Raw genomic sequence first — 19,253 nt, 5'->3', positions numbered from 1 at the left:
GACACGACTGACCACTGAACTGAACTGAACTGATCAGTAGAATAAGGACAAAACTACAGGATCATCAGAATAAATGCAGAAAAAGCATGTGATAAAATTCAACATTCCTTCAGGATAAAAATACACAACCACCTAGAACAGAAGGAAACTTCCTCAACCTATAAAGGGGATCTTTAAAAAACCCACACTCACATCATACATGTCACATTCATCATACAATAAAAGGCTAAATGCTTACCCCCTAACTGTAGGAACAAGACAAGGATGTCTTCTCTTGCTGCTTCTATTTCACATTGTATTGTAGGGTCTAGCTAGGGAAATTATGTATGTGTGTGTGTGTGTGTGTGTGTTTTAGTCACAGTCGCCTCTGACTCTTTGGGACCCAATGAACTGTGGCCCATCATGTTCCTCTGTTCATGGAGTTTTCCAGGCAAGAGTACAGGAGTGGGCAGCCATTTCCCTCTTCAAGGGATCTTCCTGACCCAGGAATCAAACCAAGGTCTCCTTCATTTCAGGTGAATTTTTTACTTTTTTTTTTTTTACTTTTTTTTTACAACAATTTTCTTTATTGTCTGAACCACAGGGAAATTAAATAAGAAAATTAAATAGAAGGCATCAGATTGGAAAAAAAAAAAGTAAAACTATCTCTACTTGTAGATCACATAATCTCATATATAAAAAATCCTAAAGAATCCACTAAAAATTATCTAATTATTTATTAGAACTAATAAACACATTCAGCAAAGTTGCAGGATACAAATGAGTACCAAATTCTATTGTATTCTATACAGCACCAATGAACAAAACAAAAATAAAGAAAACAATTCCACTCACATTAGCATCAAAAAGAATACTTAAGAATAAATTTAATAAAAGAGGTGCAAAACTTAGAACTTGAAAACTATAAAATATTGCTGAAAAAAATTAAGAAGACCTAAATAAATGATAATACTTCCCCTGTTCACGGGCTGGAAGGCTTAATAGTGTTGAGGGCAGGATTCCCTAATTTGTTCTACAGACTGCAAAACCCCAGCATGCTTTTTAATAGAAATTGACATGCTGATTAAGAAATTTATATGGACAGTCAGGGATCCCAGAATAGTAAAAAAAATCCTGAAAAAGAACATAGTTGGAAGACTCACACTTCCTAATTTCAAAACTTAAAGTAATGAAGAAAGTGTGCTATTGGCATTGAGAGACACACAGATCAATGGAATAGAACTGAAAATTCAGGGGAAAATTAAATCTCCTCGGACATCTATGGTCAATTTTTGACAAGGGTGTCAAGACCATTCAATGGTGAAATAATAGTCTTCTCAAAAACAGTATTGGGACAACCAGTTATGCACATGCTATGGAGTGAAGTTGGAAGCCCATCCCACAGCATATATAAAAAGTAACTCAAAATGGGTCAAAGCACAAATGTATGAGCTAAAACTATAAAACTCATATGAAAACATAGGTTACCCTGGATTAGGCAATGGTTTCTTAGATATTGCACCACAAGCATTTCCATTTCAAGGTGAGAGCCCACGAGAACATTATGTCCCAACAAGAATTTGTATATGAATGTTGACAGTAGCATTACTCATTATAGCCAAAGAGTAGAACAAAGCAAATGTTCATCAATTAATGAATTGATAAACAGATATATTCATAAAATGGAATGTGACTCAGCAATCAACAGAAATAAAGTACTGATACACACTACAACATGGATGAACTTTGAATACATTATGCTAAATAAAAGAAGTTAGTCACAAAGGATCACATATTAAAATATTCTATTCATATGATGTGAAATATCTAGAGTACACAAACCAGAGGCAGAAAGTAGCTTGGTGGTTGCTTAAACCTGGGGAAACTGGTGGTTGGGTAGAAATGGGGAGTGACTGCTCATGAATATGGGTTTCTGTTTAGGTGATGAATATGTTCTAAATTTGATTTGGTTGCACAACTCTATGAACATACTAAAAACTGTTGAATTGCACTCTTTAAGTAGGTGTCCTTATGGTATACGAGTTATATACCAATAATGATGTTACAAAAAAAAAATAAAGAAACTCTACAGACTCCAGGAAAAAAAAAGATGATGACATATATCCAAGCTGTGATAACAGATTTGAGATCAGTTTAGGAGTTAGCATGCACAGGACTTGATGACTTAGTTGATTAGTTAGGAGAGTTAATCTGATTTTAGTGACTCAAATTTGATAATATTTCCTTGAGGGCTTTTTTCATGGTAAGATGGAGCAATGAAGGTAGCTCATCAGTGGCTCCTCCCCCTAAACCTAATGAAATAAAACAATGAAAAACTAGTTGGCAGAAATAGTTATTCGGTTACATTGTGATAATAAAGTTACACCAGTTGCTAAAATACTGAAATACTTCCATGATGGTTGGTGAGTAACTGCTACCTGGAGCCACCTACTTCCTCCCTCCACATCTCAGCTCCTATGAAATGTGAGCTCATTAGTGTGTGATTTTTAAAGAGTAGTTTATGTGCATAGAAAGTTCTGAAATTATACAAAAGAAAATGTTAACAGCAATTGCTTAAGAGGTGCAGAATCTGGCAGGAGATCTAAACAGAATCTAGAAGATATTTCTTTTCACTTTCCAACCTTTTGTACTTTGCACTTTTTAGTGATAAGGCTGCATTTCTTTTGTAATATAAATGAAATATTGAAATAGTCATAATAAATTTTCATGAATGACTTAGTGTAAAAAGAATATTCATGAACATAATTCATTTTATCATTTTACCAACTCCATGAGATATAAATGGCAGGTATTGCTCCATATTACATATAAGAATATATTTATGTCCTTTTACCAATGCAGCCCATACATTACAGTAAAAGCACAGCATATCTATAATTATAATTTTCCTCATTCATTCATTAAACAAATATTTATTGGACATTTATTATGTGACAGGTTCTAATGTGGCTTGGCATTAAACCTTGTAAATTACAGTAATGAACAAAACAGAAGTTTCACATTTTATTGGGTGAGAAAAGAAACTAGAGAATAAACACAGATGCAAATCAGTTTAATACTACATAGAGAATTAGCATGGACAAATATGATGGATAATGTGATTCACAGGCTGATCAGTTAAAAATCTATTATTGAGGCAAGAGATGATAGAAACTTGAACCAGGCTGTGGAGATGTAAAGTAGAGAAGGTACAGTTCATCAGACTTGCTGATGGAGTACATAAAGAACATGTGAAAAGAGAGAACAATAATAAAGAATTAAAATGCAAATTTTTGTCTTGCACAACCAGGTGGACCTTGGGGTTCTTAACTGAAATGTAAAACTAGGAGGAGAACTAGAATTTTACTTTTTGTTCCTGTTATATTTAAGCTACATATTAGATATCCAAAGACGTCCAGCAAAGAGTTGAATACTGTTGAAAAAGAAATGTCTCAAAATGGAGTTATTTGTCCCCCATGACAGCAATCCAGACTTGAAGAGGCAATCTCACGATAAAAACCTTGCCAGTTCTTTTCCCCTCAAAAAGGCCTGAAAAATAATACTTTCTTTACTTTTGCTAATAACTCTCTCCTCTCACCCTTCTTCCTACGAAAGCCTTCCATTTTGTACAACCTGAAGGAGAGCTCTTCTAGCTGCTGGATGGGATGCTGATTCAAGAATCACCTAATAAAGACAGGTGGATCTTTAAATTTATTTGGTTGAATTTTGTCTTTTAACAATATACATGTCTGAAGTTCCAAGAAAGGTGAGAGCTGGAATGACAGGCATATTGATGGCTTTTAAAGCCAGAATTAAGGTTATCTGGAAGAGTGTGTGGATATAAAAGGGAGGGGGCCAGTACAGCATCCCAGAGCAAGCCAGTGTCTGGAAGTCAAGTACAGAAGGACTGCCAAGAAGTTTCAGCAGGAGCAGCTATGAGAAAAGGAGGGGGGAAGAAAAAAAAGCAAATGAGGCACCACATTGCACCTTTCAAGAAAACTATGTGACAGAATGCTGCTGGCAGTCAAGTAAATTACTAGTGTCCTACAAAGGGCCTTGCACGGAAAGGGTGGGGAAATTAGCCAAATGAATTGAGTTTATGAGAGAATGTGAGGCCAGGAGGTGTAATGGCAATTATTCAATTATTTTCATTTGACTGATTAATACTTTCTAAAGACAGCGCTTATTTTGATTTGCAGTTGTATTTACAAGTGCTTGGGAAAAAATCTTAAGTATTTGTTACAAACCTATGTGTCTTGTCCCATTTTGAATTTCTGATCTAGTTATTTCTGTAACTAATGATTTACAAAAAACTGAGGGATAACATACATCCTAAAGTGCATACAAGTGCATGAAACATGTACAGGTCGATGGTTTTTTAACATATGTGTAAACCCGTGTAACTACTTTTCAGACCAAGATATACAATATAAAGGGAACCCAGATCTGATGAAGTCTCCCTTATGCTCCTCCAGTCTCTCTAATCCTCCAGAAGTAAACCAATATTCTGACTCATATAAACATCCATTAGCTTTCTTACGAAAATTTTCAAATGAAACAAAAGAAAACTCTGACGAACATTTAACTGTAAACTGCTTTAGTGTAAACTTACCAACTGTATTCAGGAAGTATAAATGTCAAACATTTGGCGCCAAAATCCTGATGCAAATTTTTAAGCCTTTCCTCTCCAAAGTCCCGCCCCATTTTGTACACCACGCCCTCGGTTCATTCTTCCTGCAAAACGGCTCCGGGGCAAAGCAGAAAGAAGGAAGAGAAGGTTCTCGTCATGCGCACTAGGGGCGCTCCCTTTTTCTTTCCTCAACCAATCCACTAGTATCCAGCTTTGTCCTGCGCATTGCGCGTCCTCAAGGCGGGCGCGCGCGCGAGCCCTGCCGCGCTCATGCGCACAAACTGATCAGCGGGCGCGGGCGGAAGTGAGGAGCTGCTGCGCGGAGGTGGGGGCCGCCTCGCTCGTTGTGGGTGGGCGAAACGGCTGACATGGCGCCCTCCGGGAGTCTCCGGATCCCGGTGGCAGTGCTGCTACTGTTGCTTTGGGGAGCTCCCTGGGCCCACGGGAAGCGGAGCGACGTGCGCATCATCACGGACGAAAACTGGAGAGAGTTGCTGGAAGGAGAGTGGATGATAGAATTGTGAGTGGGGGGCTGTGGTCTTGGGGCCCCTCGGTGGGCTGAGGTCCTAGATCCAAGTCTGGACCCCCCGGTATCATCCTCATTCCTCTCATGCGGATCCCAGGCTGCCCGGGACTGCGACTCTGAGTTGTGGGGCGGGAGCCCCCCGACTCCTCGAGATTTCCTGACTCCTGTTGGGATCCTCCACCGCCTTGGTCTTACTCTCTCCTCGTTTCTTACCGGGGAATGCTCTTAAATTTCCCCTAAAGTGTGCATCCTAGTTTGATTGCTAGGGCTGAGGTGCGCCTGTGAGGTTACGTTCAGCTTTGAATTCTTTCAACTTTTCCTGGCCTTGGGGTTGAGGGAGGTGGGTCTTTCTACTTCCTATACAATTATTTATTTGAGAATGAGTCTTCAGAGACTCACAGACTTATTTCACCAAACTCTACAAAAGAGGGAAATTAACTGAAGTCTCCTCTCCTTTTCTCTAATTACCCTTAAAAAGTAGTCCACTTAGAATGTTACAGTTGGAAACTTTTATTTAAAATTTTATTTTATGAATTAGGCATATTTTAAATGCCAAATAAATTCAACTTGGGTTATTTTTTAAAAATCCTCTTTTTTTGGTTGTTGTTGCTTTTCTCTGCCCACATCTCATTTTTTCCTTTCGGTGTGTGTTTTTGCGACGTACTGAATGTTACGGGTTGTTACTCTTACGTTTCCTAAGTGGTATTGCAAAACACGCTGTTTGAATAAAGTCATGTCTGTGCTAATTCCATTATAATAATGTCCCTTTTGTATCGGTAGATAATAAACTATTTGCGTTTGTTCTTGTCGCTAAATTGGTGGTGGCAGTATTACTGATATTAGTGGTATTAGTGATGTTAGTAGAAAACACCCATTTTGAGTGTTAACTGGTGATGGACAGGGAAGCGTGGCCTGTTGCAGTCCATGGGGCCGGGAAGAGTGGGACATGACCGAGTGACTGAACCAAACTGAAACACTTCTAAGCACTTACATACATTATCATATTAAATTCTTTACAGATTCTATGAGATAGGTCTTATTTCCTGGATTTTACATATGCGAGACATAGCTTTAATTAATATGTTCAGGTATTGCCATAGTGGCTTTCTGTCTCCAGAAACTAACACAGTGTACACATGCAAAGGTTATTAGAACAACCCTTTTCCTTAACAAGATTCAGGTGGGTGTTTTCCCTGTATGGTTGGGTTGCCAGTTAAGGAGGAAGGTGGAGGTGGACAGCTCCAAGGGAGAACCCAGAAGGCCAGATCAATAACTCCAGTCATAAAATCAAACAAGGCATAGAACATTAGGGGAAATGTTTATATAGTATGCATATAGTTTGTAACTCAGCGAAACAATTTTCAGAAAGTGTTGAAGATGCAGGGGTGAGGAAATAGAACCAGGGACAACATTTGGTTTTCATTGTCCTCAGTAACTTGTTTTAGATTGTGCCTATAAAATACTCAACGATTTCATAAATAATGTGTTGAGCAATCGTGATTATGAATTCATATGCAAATTACAATCCAGTATTACTCGAGATTTTTTTTATCAATATAAAAAAAATTGATCCAACTAATCAATATAGCAGTCAAAAGTGAAATATTAGGGAATTTGAATTAGAGCATGTATGAAATTAAGAATACATATACCATAGTATTTTTTCCCTTAGCTTACTGAATATGAAGTTAAACCTTATAAAAAGCACCTAAGAAACAAAAGAAACTTGAAAAGGGTCTATTATTTCTAATAATAGGCTGCTTCTATTACAAGTTAGTTATCTACGTTAAATCTATTTTAATCAGGAATTGTGTTACAGAGATACTTTGATTGTAATTCAATTTATTGTTGTGGACTTTGGCTTTTGTGTGTGGTACTAGTCTTTTTCCACAATGCCGATTACTTTTAGAAGTTTTATTTTCATAAAATAAGTCAAGAAAACAGAAAATGAAGTACAGAAACTGTATTACGTTTAACAGGTATACATTTTATTCTACCTGGTTCCATTAAAAAAAAACCGCGGTAAATTATGAGATAATATACAGTATGGGAAAAGTTGAAAGATTCAGGGCCTTTCAAGGGAATACCAGAAGAGTAATTAAAATGCTTAGTATGCTTGGCCACAGATTTGAAAACCCGAGGTTGACCAAGGTCTGGCCAAAGAATTTCATTTGGCCTGCCTAGTGTTTGTGTCTGGGTTAAGTTTTGGGGTAGCATTTTTGCATAAAAACGAGGATTTTCAGCTCCTTTTAAATTAGAATAGCCTGCAGTCCTGGGCCAGCTTCCCTGGGGCCAGCTGTTCCCCTGACAGTCAAACTGGGTAGTGTTTCCCTCTCTAAAATGAGGCATGTGTGTCCTATTCACCACAGCACTGGGTGCTTCCTTTTTTTCATATTGGCCCTTTGCATTTGTGACTCTTGCACATAAAATTATTAAAACTGATGCACCCCAAATTCGGCTTTGAGCTTTCTGGCCCCATTATATAGAGAAATCCAAAGGTTTTTAAAGAGCTGTTTTGCACATAAAAAAGTCCCCTTGTGTCTTAAGAACTTATTCCCAGAATTACTTTTCTGTGATTAGCATTATCAATTCATAGTTCTTGATTTCCAGAGTGTTAGATTCATACTTAAAACCTTTTTGTCTTCACAAAGTTAAACCACTTTGCTATCTTGTTTTTAAAAGATGTTCTTTACAAATTATACATTTTAGAATTTTTATCCCTAAATGCTTATATTAGAGTGTTCTAACTTTTCTTTTTAAACTGTATTTCTTAGTTATGCTCCATGGTGTCCTGCTTGTCAGAATCTTCAACCAGAATGGGAAAGTTTTGCCGAATGGGGAGAAGATCTTGAGGTTAATGTTGCAAAAGTTGATGTCACAGAGCAGCCAGGTAGTTTAAGTCTCTGGTTCATTTTGCAGGCTGGGATGTGTGTTGATCCTGTTTTCCGCATTACATGGTCTTAATTCTGCCTTTCACTGGGTTTTATGAACAGCTGGTTAAGCTGATTTACCCACCTCCTTAATGAGGGTTCAGTGTGAAGTGTGTTCCCTAGTTGTGTATGGCAGCTTAATTCTTTTCTGTATTTCTGTAAGGGAACTTGGAGGCATCTCCCTCCCCTCACTGTTCCCCATGTAACTTCCTCTCATCTTTTTTCCTTAGCATCCCAGGCCCCAGACAAGTATGTAAGACATCTGTGAGAAGCCATAGAACCTTATGGCTCAAGTGGACATTGGTCACCCCAGTATTTACATATGTACCAAGCTTAGAATAAGGAGCATGTGGTTGAAGTTCTTTGTAGAGTCCAGGTCACGTTCCCTGACAAATTATCTAAGTCTCTGCAGTTGGGTTCCAAATTTAATCCGTTAATAATGATTTGAAGATATGGGCTCTTAATTACAGAGCCCTTATGGTTGTGGCCTCCTGACTTGGCTCCCTGGACAGGTGTCAAGCCCTGCGCTTACGTGATGCTTATTACCTGTTCTTGGCCACGGTAAACTTGGATTCTTGGCTCTGCCCCTATCCCAAATGGGAATAATCTCTAGTATTTGGTGAGCACTCATTACTCTTACAGGTACTGCTCCAAGTGTTTTGCATTTATTTTGTAGTCCTTACACAACCTTGTGGGATAGATAGTATCCCAGTTTTACAGATGTGAAAGCTGAGCCATAGATTGGTGTTCATCATTTTCATGTTTAACACATGGTTAATGTTAGCTGATATTGTTACTGCCCACCTTTTGAAAGAGTCAATTCCGTTTTTAACAATACTTTAGAAACTCTGTGCTTGTTTTTTGATTATCAAATGCAATTTCCTTTGGTTTTAGACATAAGACTACAGTTATATCGTGCTGTCCCATGACTCATGCTAGTAATCTTAGGGTGGTATGATTGACCAAATGTTTATATGTATATATGTTCACAAATGTCTTCAATATTCAGATTTTATGTACTTTTAAATTAATATATAGTCTTTTTTTTAAGTTGCTTTAAGTATGTAAATGAAATTTCTTTCATTGTTTGTGTTATACAGATAAACTCTTTTTAGGTCTAATTTCATATTCTTTGCCTATTAGTATTTAAATAATAGCGTCAACCTTTAAGTAGTAAAAGATCGGCTCATGTAAAACCTGTATGTTCTTTCTTGTATTTAGTTCTAATCTTTCTCATTTGTAGGACTAAGTGGACGATTTATCATAACTGCTCTTCCTACTATTTATCAGTAAGTATTTGAAGATTCTGTGGTTATGAGGGATGCATCATAACATAATCAGAACAGTAGCCTCTAGCCTTGATCATGTGTAAAGAGCATTATATTCAGTAAGTTTATTAGAAGGTTTGTTTTGCTTAGTGCTATCTTAGGTGCCTTTAGCTGGATGAATGAGGTATGAAATAATCCCTGATCTCCGGGATTTCTAATTGCCTTAGAAAATGATGTGCACGAGAAATAGTGGCATAAGTGATCATGAGCCCAGAGTTGTGGTAAGTACTGCAGGAAATTTGGTAAGGGGGAAAATCACTGCACTGGACTGGTTCCTGAGAATATGGAGATTAAACTCAACCTTGGAAGTAGAATTATTAGGAGTGCAGAGTTAAGTGTTCCATCGGAGGATTGTCTCATAAACAGTCATAAGTAGGAGCATGGAATGTCTACACATTAGCTCAGAAAGTGCTCTAGCTCAGCCTTGGGAACAGTGGTGGGTGAAACAGTTAAGTTAGAATAAACACCATTATGTAGTCTTCAGTGTAGGCTCTTTAGTTTGTCTTTATCTTCTAAATTAGCCATAAGAAATCTCTGTATCTGCCCTGAACCTTAAGCTGATGTGTTGACTGCCAGGAGGCACTTGTCTCCTGAAACAAGAATTCAGCGATTCTGTGTGTATCTTGACATTCCTTGTCTTTTCTTTCATGTTCATATGTTTCCCCTTTTTATTTCCCCTTTGTATCTGTTTAAATTCATGTTCCCTATAAGTGCTTCTCACCCTTTTCATGCAGTCCTGTTCTCCACATGCCCCTTATTAGTCTCCCAGCTTTTTCAACACTCCCTGAAATTTTCTAGAATTTCCTGCCCTTTTCTTTTAATCTTATTGTTTATCATGCCCATTCCCCTAAGTTTTGCCTGTTGAAATCGTACTTATCCTTCAAAACTAGCTCAAATGCCATTTTCTCCAAAAATCTTTGGTTTTTTGAGTGGGAGCTAACCTGTAATTTTTTGGATGGATAAAGGGTCCTGTAATCTTACTGTAAGTAGTGGGGAGTTTTTGCCTGTAAGTGATCAAAATAGAAGTGTTAAGTAAGTAGGCCTAGACTGGCAATATTACTTAAGGTAGATTGGAAATGATGAAGATACGGGAACAGGGAGAGCACTTATGATCCTACGGCAGAGCTCCATACGTTGGAGAGGAGGAGGAGGTGGGTGTCAGGAAGCAGACTGTAAAATAGAATCACTGCACTGCACCAGATGCCTCCAGTGACTTAAAGCTTGATGGCTGAGATGATGTGATTGTGATCGAAAAGACCAGAAAAATGCCTCAAATTGTTCACTTCTAGTTTAATAGTAGCTAATAAATAATAAATGTTAGACACTATTCTAACCACTTTTTTGTGAGGTCATCTTTTTAATGTGTGTATTGTGGCTTAAAAGTAATTTTCTGATATGTATCTACATACCGAATTTCTTTTTCTCCTCAGTTTTTTACTGAGATGTAATTGATGTAATTACACTGAGATGTACTGCTGAGCCACCAGAGATTACAAGAATCTGCCTGCCAGTACAGGAGATGAGGGTTTGTTCCCTGGTTTGGGAAGATCCCCTGGAGGAGGAAATGGCAACCCACTCCAGTGTTCTTGCCTGGGAAATCCCATGGATGAAGGAGCCTGGCAGGCTGCAGTCCATGGGGTTGCAAAAGTTGAATACAACCTGGTGACTAAACGACAACAAATTGACATGTAACTATTAATATAACTAAATTAATATAACTAAAACTTATTCTACAGTTTTATTGTTTAGAAGAATATAATAAAGTCTGAAAGCTTATGACTGTTCAAAAATATAACCTCAGTGGTTAATGAAATACGGGGCTAAGATGTTAAGGGTAGGTAATTAGTGTAATTTGCTACTTGTGTATTGCTCATTGCTGATTTTGAGTACAGGATTGATCGTAAAATGAGATTATAGAAATAGCAAAACAAGGTTTATGTATTCAGTGCTAATATTTGCTTCTGATCTTCATTAGTTGTAAAGATGGTGAATTTAGGCGATATCAGGGTCCAAGAACTAAGAAGGACTTCATAAACTTTATAAGTGACAAAGAGTGGAAAAGTATTGAACCCGTGTCATCATGGTTTGGTCCAGGTTCTATTTTGTAAGTATAAAGGGTTTTTCTCTTTATTTCAGAATTAAGTGGATCATGTATTTCATGTAAATCATTTATATTTCGTTTTATTTCTAGGACTGTTACAGTATGTTCAGATTTACTCTGTGATATTTTTAGTTTAGACTTATCTTCTAAGTCCAACAGATAGTGTGGTCCTTTTTTAAGGTAGAGAGAGGCATTCTATAGAATTGAGCTGAAAGTCTTGTTAGGAATATTTTAGCTCTGTAAATATGGTCATTTGTATCATCAAAATAATTCCTCTAGAAGTGACATAATGGGTAAAGCTATCATTCGAGCTTAATATTGAATGAGAAGCCTCAACCATATACTGACTTGTGCAACTTTTAGATTTCTCTCCTTGTTTTAATGTGACTGAATTATTCCACCTGTTGTAACTTTTTTGTGTGAATAGTATGGATGAGCATTGTCTATGGGGCAGTAAGGATTGGGCATAGCAAGAAGGTTTTTTGTTACTTTCTTGGGGAGCAGGGCCTCACAGGTCATTTGAGAGACCTCTGGGAATATTGAGTTTTTCTGAGGCCATCGTGGACTCATCCTAGTCCAGCTAAGTTATCTCTTCCTGTCCTCTTACCAGTTGTGTCTTTGGAGGATGGAGAATTGGAAATACCAGTATATAAGAGAATGCTCTGGATTCTGGGAGTGCAGGAAAGTTTATCCCTAAACAGTGTTTTAAAATAGAAGTTTATCTGTAGGACCTTTTCCTTATATTTCTGAATTGAACTGTTAGAATTCACCCACTGAACCACCATGCCCACCAAACCAAGTAAGGGACCTAATGTTCCTGATAGAATCTAATTAGCACAGGCTGCAGTGAGCCTGCACGGTGATTTATGTTTTGGTTCCTTGTTCCTGTTCCCATTTTGTGTTTTAAACAACAGAAGCAACATGATTAAAGTACTTTTCTCTGTTGGAGTGAAAATGTAACTGATTTTATTTGAAATCTCGTGTTATAAATGATTCTTGCTCTTTCTGATGGAAGAAGTGGGGGTTGCTTGGAAGTCTCTGGTGACTCCTCAGGGCAGCAGTTCATACCTTTCTTGTTAGACTGAATAAAGGGTACTCCTAGGGTTGGCTTGGCAGGGGCACGCGCCCCACCCTCTGAGACTGGTGATTGGATTAGGTCATTCTGAGTACAGGTGCTCTGGCTTATGTGTGAATTAGTATGTGTTGGTGGGTGCCACTTATGCTAGAGAGAACCCACAAACCTAATTTTGGGAGCATACCTTTTTTCTGACTGCCTGTCAAAACTACTTGGGTTTAATTATGTGAAAATAGTTATTTTTACTTCTGTGGTGACTTATTTCTTAGGTAATTATTTTGTTGTTATTAAACTGTATCAAACTAATACTATTGTAAGTTCTATTTAATTTTAATATGAAAGGAGGGTAATTCTTAGGTGAGAAGGATCGACTCAGCAAGTGCTCCCAGTCTTCCTTCAGGCTCCCTTCCTTACGTGTTCTTTGGAGGATTTTAAGGGTGAATAAGAGTTTCCATTTGCTTATAGTGTGCCTAACATCAAACTAGCTGGTTCCATAGAGCTCAACCCGTATTCACAGTACATTGGGTTAAAGGCAAAACAACAGGAGAAAAGGAAAAAAGATCAAGCGTTTTGTTTGAGGATATTACATACTGGCAAAAATTCTGAAACTGTTGATTTTCGCTAGTAAGCCTTAGGGGCCTGAAATCACTGTTGTTTCACTAATCTTGAGTAATATCACCAATAAAATCTGTTGTGTTAGAAATTATAGAGTCAAAACTAGAAAATATAGATAATATACACGTCTTCTACTTCAGAGCTGTGTATATGACTTGGTTTTTCTTTTTATTTTAGGATGAGTAGTATGTCAGCACTCTTTCAGCTCTCTATGTGGATCAGGGTAAGGGCTCAAATTTATTTCTATTTTAAACATTTTGACACTGTCAACTTTTTTAAGAAATGGCTATGACTTTTAGTTTATTTTTTGTTCTTTTGATTTTAGACTTGCCATAACTATTTTATTGAAGACCTTGGATTACCGATTTGGGGATCATATACAGTGTTTGCTTTAGCAACTCTGCTTTCAGGACTGTTATTAGGACTTGTAAGTTCTTCATTTTTGGAGTACTAGGAAGAAAAATATTTTAGAATTTTGTGATTTAATATAATTGCTCTAGCTTTTTATTATACATTCAGATTCTTATGTTTATTTTTGCAGTTCATGATATTTGTGGCGGATTGTCTGTGTCCTTCAAAAAGGCGCAGACCCCAGCCATACCCTTCCAGTAAGTATATTTTTAAATTTTTTTGTTTACTGTAATCCCATTCATTTCTGGGATAATAAACACACTCACACACATAACAGGTTGCTTTTCTAACTAGGGTTTCTAAATTCAGAGTAGTGTCAGAAGAGAGACACATATTGCATGTAAGAATGACATGGCAGCCCAGTGCATTTAGGAACATAATAGTCATTATTTTGGCTTTTATAGTGTGGAGAATTTTAACACTGCATGTACCTTAACAGATATTTGATAACCATTGACCTGATGTCAATTTGTTTGAAAATTCCATAATGTTCAGGGATCCATTTGAGTATATTTGGGTCCAAAAAAGTTGAGTATATTCCAGTCTTGAAGTCATCTCATTGGTATAGTGACCACATTTGAGGCTTTTTCTTTGTATATGAGTCAAGTTTTTCTGTTAGGATATTGGGAAAAGCAATTCCTGTCACTGCTTTAGGAGTCTCATTAGCTGTGTATTTTACTACAAGATGGGAATTAGAATATTCACTGCTATTTGTCTTAATATAATTTTACCTACCTATCATTTATTTTTAATTTTGAAAATTATGCTGTTATGAAGGCCTTCTTACTGTCTATAAAGAACTTCCACTTTGTGTCATCCCGTTTGCTTTTCAGCAGCTCTTTAAAGTAGACTGCATAAGTGATACTCTTCCCATTTTGTGATTGAGTAAACTAAAGCTCCGAGAGATGAACTGTGTTTCCAGGTTTACGCAAAAATGAGAGCTGAGAGTAGGACCTAAATTGAACTCTTAGCCTGATATTTCTATTGTGCTGCCTTCGTGACTTAGGACTTACTGAGGTCAAAACTTCTGAAATGAAATAGAGCAAGTGCAAAGTCAGAGAGAACTGAGCAATTTAGAAACATTTCAGTGAAGATGGCAGTTAAGTATTCATTGTTGAAGAACTGATAGGGTTTTAAAAAATTTCTTAGATAGTTGCATCGATATCAAAAGTTGCATGCATGGAGGGGAGGGAATAATTTTATCCACCAAGGGACACTGATCTGTCGGAAAAGTGTAATAAGCGCAGATTACTTATTGGACAGTTAAGTCAGCAAATGTATGTTTTTTTATATTTTTTGCTTAGAAAACCTTAAACCTAACAACAGATTTGTCTTAGGTAATCTGTTACACTGCTGATGTTAATCCATACTTTAATGTGATATTGCCCCTTCTATACCAGGCTTCTGGATTTGAGTTGTTTTCCATTTTGTGTTTTTGGCTTAGATTTTAAGTTGCTGGGAAAAGACCCAACTAAGTCTAATTTGAAGCAAAATAGGAATTTATTGGTTCATGTAGTGAGGAAGCCAGAGGACAGAGTTGACTAAATCCTGGGGCTCAAATGTTTCTGAATTGCTCAGTTCTCTATGACTTTGTGCTTGTTCCATTTGGGGCTCTTTTTAGTCCTGAGCATAGAATAACTACAGAAAGCTGTAGCTCATAATTCCAGAGTAAGAAGGAAATATACTTCTCCCTATACTCACCTATCTTTTGAAAAAATTCTGGTGTACTCTGTGTAGAGTACTTGTGTAGAGGGCTCACTTTTTTTTTTTTTTAAACTGTAAATCAGAATTTCTCAGCATTGGCTCTGTTGGTCTTTTGAGCTGGTTAATTCTTGTGACAAGCTCTCTTTTGTACATTATTGAATCTTTAGCATCATCCCCCTGGTTGCCCCAGCACTGCCCCTATCACTTGTAGCAATCAGAAATATCTCCAGACGTTGCCAAGTGTTCCAGCAGAATCGCCCCTGGTGGAGAAGCACTGCTCTCAGCTGTTGTTTGTACTCAACTACAGCTGCGTGGGATGGGGCGTAGGGAAGGAGTTAACCCAGTAGAAAGAGATATGCCAGACAGATCAAACAACAGATTGTCCACTGTATGGGAATTCCTGTGGTCTCTTCTACCTTATCCCCCTTTTCTTCCTGCTCCGTTCTGTATTGCCTAGAATTAGGGACGGTCTTGGACCACTGAACAGAGAAAAGCTCATTAGCCAGAGTCTGTGTTCTGTATCTCTGTAACATGGTATGTTCTAAGTGTTCTAAGTTTAAGTTAACTTGCAATAGTTCCTATTAAAACTGGGGTGGGGGGGGATAGTGTGCGTATGTACATACTAAAAAAGTGATTGAGCTATATACTTAAGATAGGTATATTATGTTGTTTGTAATTATGCCTCAGTAAAATTATATATATGGAGAGGAGGAGGCACATTTATGACTCCACTTAAAAAAGAATCATGTCTAGGAAAATAGCTTTCGTCTGATTCCTGTTTGCCTGGGAGCTGAAACAAGGGTACTATTGAAGTTTGTCTTAGTATCTTTATTAGCTAGAAGATTTAATAGTAAATGTAGTTTTATTTAATGCAGTCTATTTTCTTATAGGCATCCATATTCACAGCATTAATTCTGATTCATTAATTTCAGTTCAGTTCATGAATAGGTGGGTAATAAGAATGAATTCAGTAAGTAAAATGGACCTTCCAAACCAGTTATTTTTATAGTGTCATGTGTTCTTGAATACAGCTTTTTCCTTTTGGAAATCCAAACATGATTGATAAATCATTGCCAAAGCAGTTTATGGGCATATGAATTGTATCTTGATTGTATTAGAATACATCAACAACAAAACACTTCTGGTTGTTATCTTTAAGGAAAATTACTACCAGAATCTTCCCAACCTTTGAAAAAAGTGGAGGAAGAACAAGAGGCTGATGTAGAAGATGTTTCAGAAGAGGAATCTGAAAGCAAAGAAGGAGCAAACAAAGACTTTGCACAGAATGCTGTAAGACAACGTTCTGTGGGTCCTTCACTGGCCACAGATAAATCCTAGTTAATTTTTACAAGTATTTTCATATGATATTGGCAGAAACAGAAGATCGAGCATTTGTTTTGGTTTGAAGTGAACTGTGACTTGCTTGTACATTGCAAGGTTCAGCCTGGATTGTCATTAGGTTGAACATTCTACCTTTGGAAAATAAACGTAGCACTGTGAAAAAATAGGATTTGAAAACAGTATGGTGGTTCAAACAGTTCTTTATTTTTGGAAAATCTGGTGCCAAGCAATAAGATTTCTGTATGTTTGTTTCATAATAACTTTCAAGTCTGAGTTGAAAAATTACATTTCCCAAGTATTGCATTATTGAGGTATTTAAGGAGATTACTTTAGAGAAGAAGATTTCTCATTTGATATAATTTTTGTCAGTTTCACTGTGTGAAGAGAACATATTTCCCATTAATGGGAACTTTGCCCATTGTCTCAAGAAATGTGTATTTCAGTAACAACTCTGAAACCCTTTATCTCCTTTAAAGTCCAAAATTTATTCATACTTTTAGATTATGCGACTAATAAAAACTACCTTACTTTAATTACAGTTTTCTACCCATGATAATACAGGATATGTTTAGAAAGTTTATAAAGGTTGGTTGCCTTTTTTGTTCTCCTGTGTTCAGTGTATGATTTGTATTTTTCTTACCATGGGTTACATTTTTTATTTTCCAAATTGGATAATTTCCTAGAAATGTCTTTCATGTTTTAATAAATTGTTTCAAACTGAAGTTTACTGAAGAATACTTAAAGTGAAGAGCCATCTGATAACTTAAAATTTTGGCTACTTGTTTCAGATTTTACATCATTTTTGTTGAACCTATACTTGAACTTCTTTTTTTTGGATGTGAAGGCAAACATTCCTGATTTTTATTTGATTTTGTGGAAAAGCCTTGGTATTTTCTATTTTGAAAATTCACAGAAGCTTAATATGATATAAAGTTAGTATTCTACTCAGGAAAAAGCATCTTACAGTGTGTGTTTTCAGTGTATATTTGTCCTCATCCAAAAAGTTCTTAGTTGATTGTACAAAGTCAACGTATGTTAGATGATTTAAACTCATAAAGTTTTATGTTTTTGAAAAGACAAACTGTATTCTCTACTTTCTATTGTGGTATTTCACAGATGGGTATCAGCAAGATGGGACGTTTAATATATTTTTTACTCCTTAAAGAGAATAGTTTTCACCTTACAGCAAGAGGAAGTGGGTGGAGTTGTGGGGCAGCAGTAAAGAAATGTATTAGCTGCAGTAAAAGGAAAAAACATAGATACTCTGAATGGATCACTTCTCTGTTATGGTAATAGACAATTTCTATAATGTCCCCTTTAAAGGCCTCTTCTTTAGAATATTAAATATTCTACCACTGAAGAGTTTGGATGTGTAATAATTTTGTGATGCTTTAGAAAAATCTAAGCACAAAATAAACTTTTCTAAGTACTTCACTGAAGCTGAAGGCAAGTGTGATTTCTAATTGATGCTTAATTAATACTTAATATTTAAATATTTAATTGATGCTTAATATGTATTTAACAGTGTTCAAGTGAATAGTGGTGTCACTGTATACATACTTGATACATGTAATCAAAAGGCTAGAGTCATATATATCTCTGTTATCTGAGATGATCAAGAAATGCTGCTCATTAATTAAGCATTCTATTTTTCTAGTCTTATACATCATATATTTTTAAGTATTTAAGTGATTAAAAAATGTAGTATGTACACAAAGTTACAGGTAGACTGAACATGTAAACTTGATATTTCAGAAAAGATATGTATCTTGTATTTCTTCAGGATTGTCACTGTAGATACCTGAATAGTCCATTTTCTCTCACACCAGAGGCTTACTTACAGAAACTATAGGGATCATTTTACATTTAACAGACCCCCTTTTGTTTCTGCATTGGTTTAAAAGGACTCCACATGGCAACTTAGCTCCAGATCATCTCACGAGTGAATAAGATGCAGGATCAGCATCCTGGGGAACCCTACTTCCCTCCTACCCCAGGCATTCAGCTCCATCATTGAAGTATTGAAATCTGATCACTAGAAAATACAGCATTTACTATGTACTGCCTAAATACTTAAATGAGTGAGACGGACAAAAGTTTAATGATTCCATAGGTAACATTTTTCATTCATTGAGTATTGGAGTGGTGCTATTTTTCTGTGATTATTTAATCTACTGCAGTATGTGATAGCTGAGCCTTATATGTGATTCAGTTGAAGGCTCAGAGAACTGGCAGAAATAGGTAAAATTTGAATCTACAAGATTTCAAGTGCTGTGCTTTTCTTCAGTGTGAGTACTGCACGTCTAGCAATTTATATATGAAAATACAATTTAGAATTTTACTCCTATCAGAATATTGCAACAAATGCTATTAAGAAATAACCAGAACTCAGTACTTGCAGTCCTGTGTTATTGGGTAATATATAAAGAAGGTTATTACAGTAAATGATGCTCTTGAAAGAAATTTTCTCTCAAGGCACTTGTGTCTTTATTGAACCCAGTGCATAAAAATGCATAGTTTTGGACTTGTGATGAGAGACATTTTTGAATGAACATTTTAACTCATTTTAGAGTTACCTAGGATATTCTGATTTATCGTGGTAGTTAGAATTCT

General features: G+C 36.6%; 1 protein-coding gene and 1 long non-coding RNA gene across 3 annotated transcripts in view; one reads left to right on the top strand and one right to left on the bottom strand.

Annotated features, from left to right (window-relative positions):
- The window catches only part of LOC138989405 (uncharacterized), a 79,352-nt gene extending 74,614 nt beyond the window's left edge, over window positions 1–4,738 (bottom strand). For both annotated transcript variants that reach the window (XR_011465677.1, XR_011465676.1), the window contains exon 1: window positions 4,592–4,738. This is a non-coding gene — a long non-coding RNA (uncharacterized lncRNA). The remainder of the gene's footprint in view (window positions 1–4,591) is intronic.
- A 77-nt stretch (window positions 4,739–4,815) lies between these two features.
- Window positions 4,816–18,079, top strand: TMX1 (thioredoxin related transmembrane protein 1). The gene is made up of 8 exons (XM_070378085.1): window positions 4,816–5,129; window positions 7,910–8,025; window positions 9,309–9,354; window positions 11,369–11,497; window positions 13,362–13,407; window positions 13,510–13,611; window positions 13,726–13,792; window positions 16,459–18,079. The coding sequence occupies exons 1-8, from the start codon at window positions 4,978–4,980 to the stop codon at window positions 16,635–16,637; spliced, it is 837 nt and encodes a 278-aa protein (XP_070234186.1). The 5' UTR covers window positions 4,816–4,977; the 3' UTR covers window positions 16,638–18,079.
- The last annotated feature ends 1,174 nt before the right edge of the window (window positions 18,080–19,253 follow it).

Source organism: Bos mutus, chromosome 10 (genome assembly GCF_027580195.1).
Source record: "Bos mutus isolate GX-2022 chromosome 10, NWIPB_WYAK_1.1, whole genome shotgun sequence".
NCBI classification, from domain to species: Eukaryota; Metazoa; Chordata; class Mammalia; order Artiodactyla; family Bovidae; genus Bos; species Bos mutus.
Note: the sequence above shows the minus strand (reverse complement) of the source record. Positions and strands in the feature narration are given on the sequence as shown.

Excerpts from the sequence above, each read along its gene's own strand:
- TMX1 (XM_070378085.1), top strand. The coding sequence starts at position 4,978 with ATGGCGCCCTCCGGGAGTCTCCGGATCCCGGTGGCAGTGCTGCTACTG. Across the intron at positions 13,612-13,725 it reads CAGGACTGTTATTAGGACTT|TTCATGATATTTGTGGCGGA; the intron begins GTAAGTTCTTCA and ends TTATTTTTGCAG. Across the intron at positions 13,793-16,458 it reads ACCCCAGCCATACCCTTCCA|GAAAATTACTACCAGAATCT; the intron begins GTAAGTATATTT and ends GTTATCTTTAAG.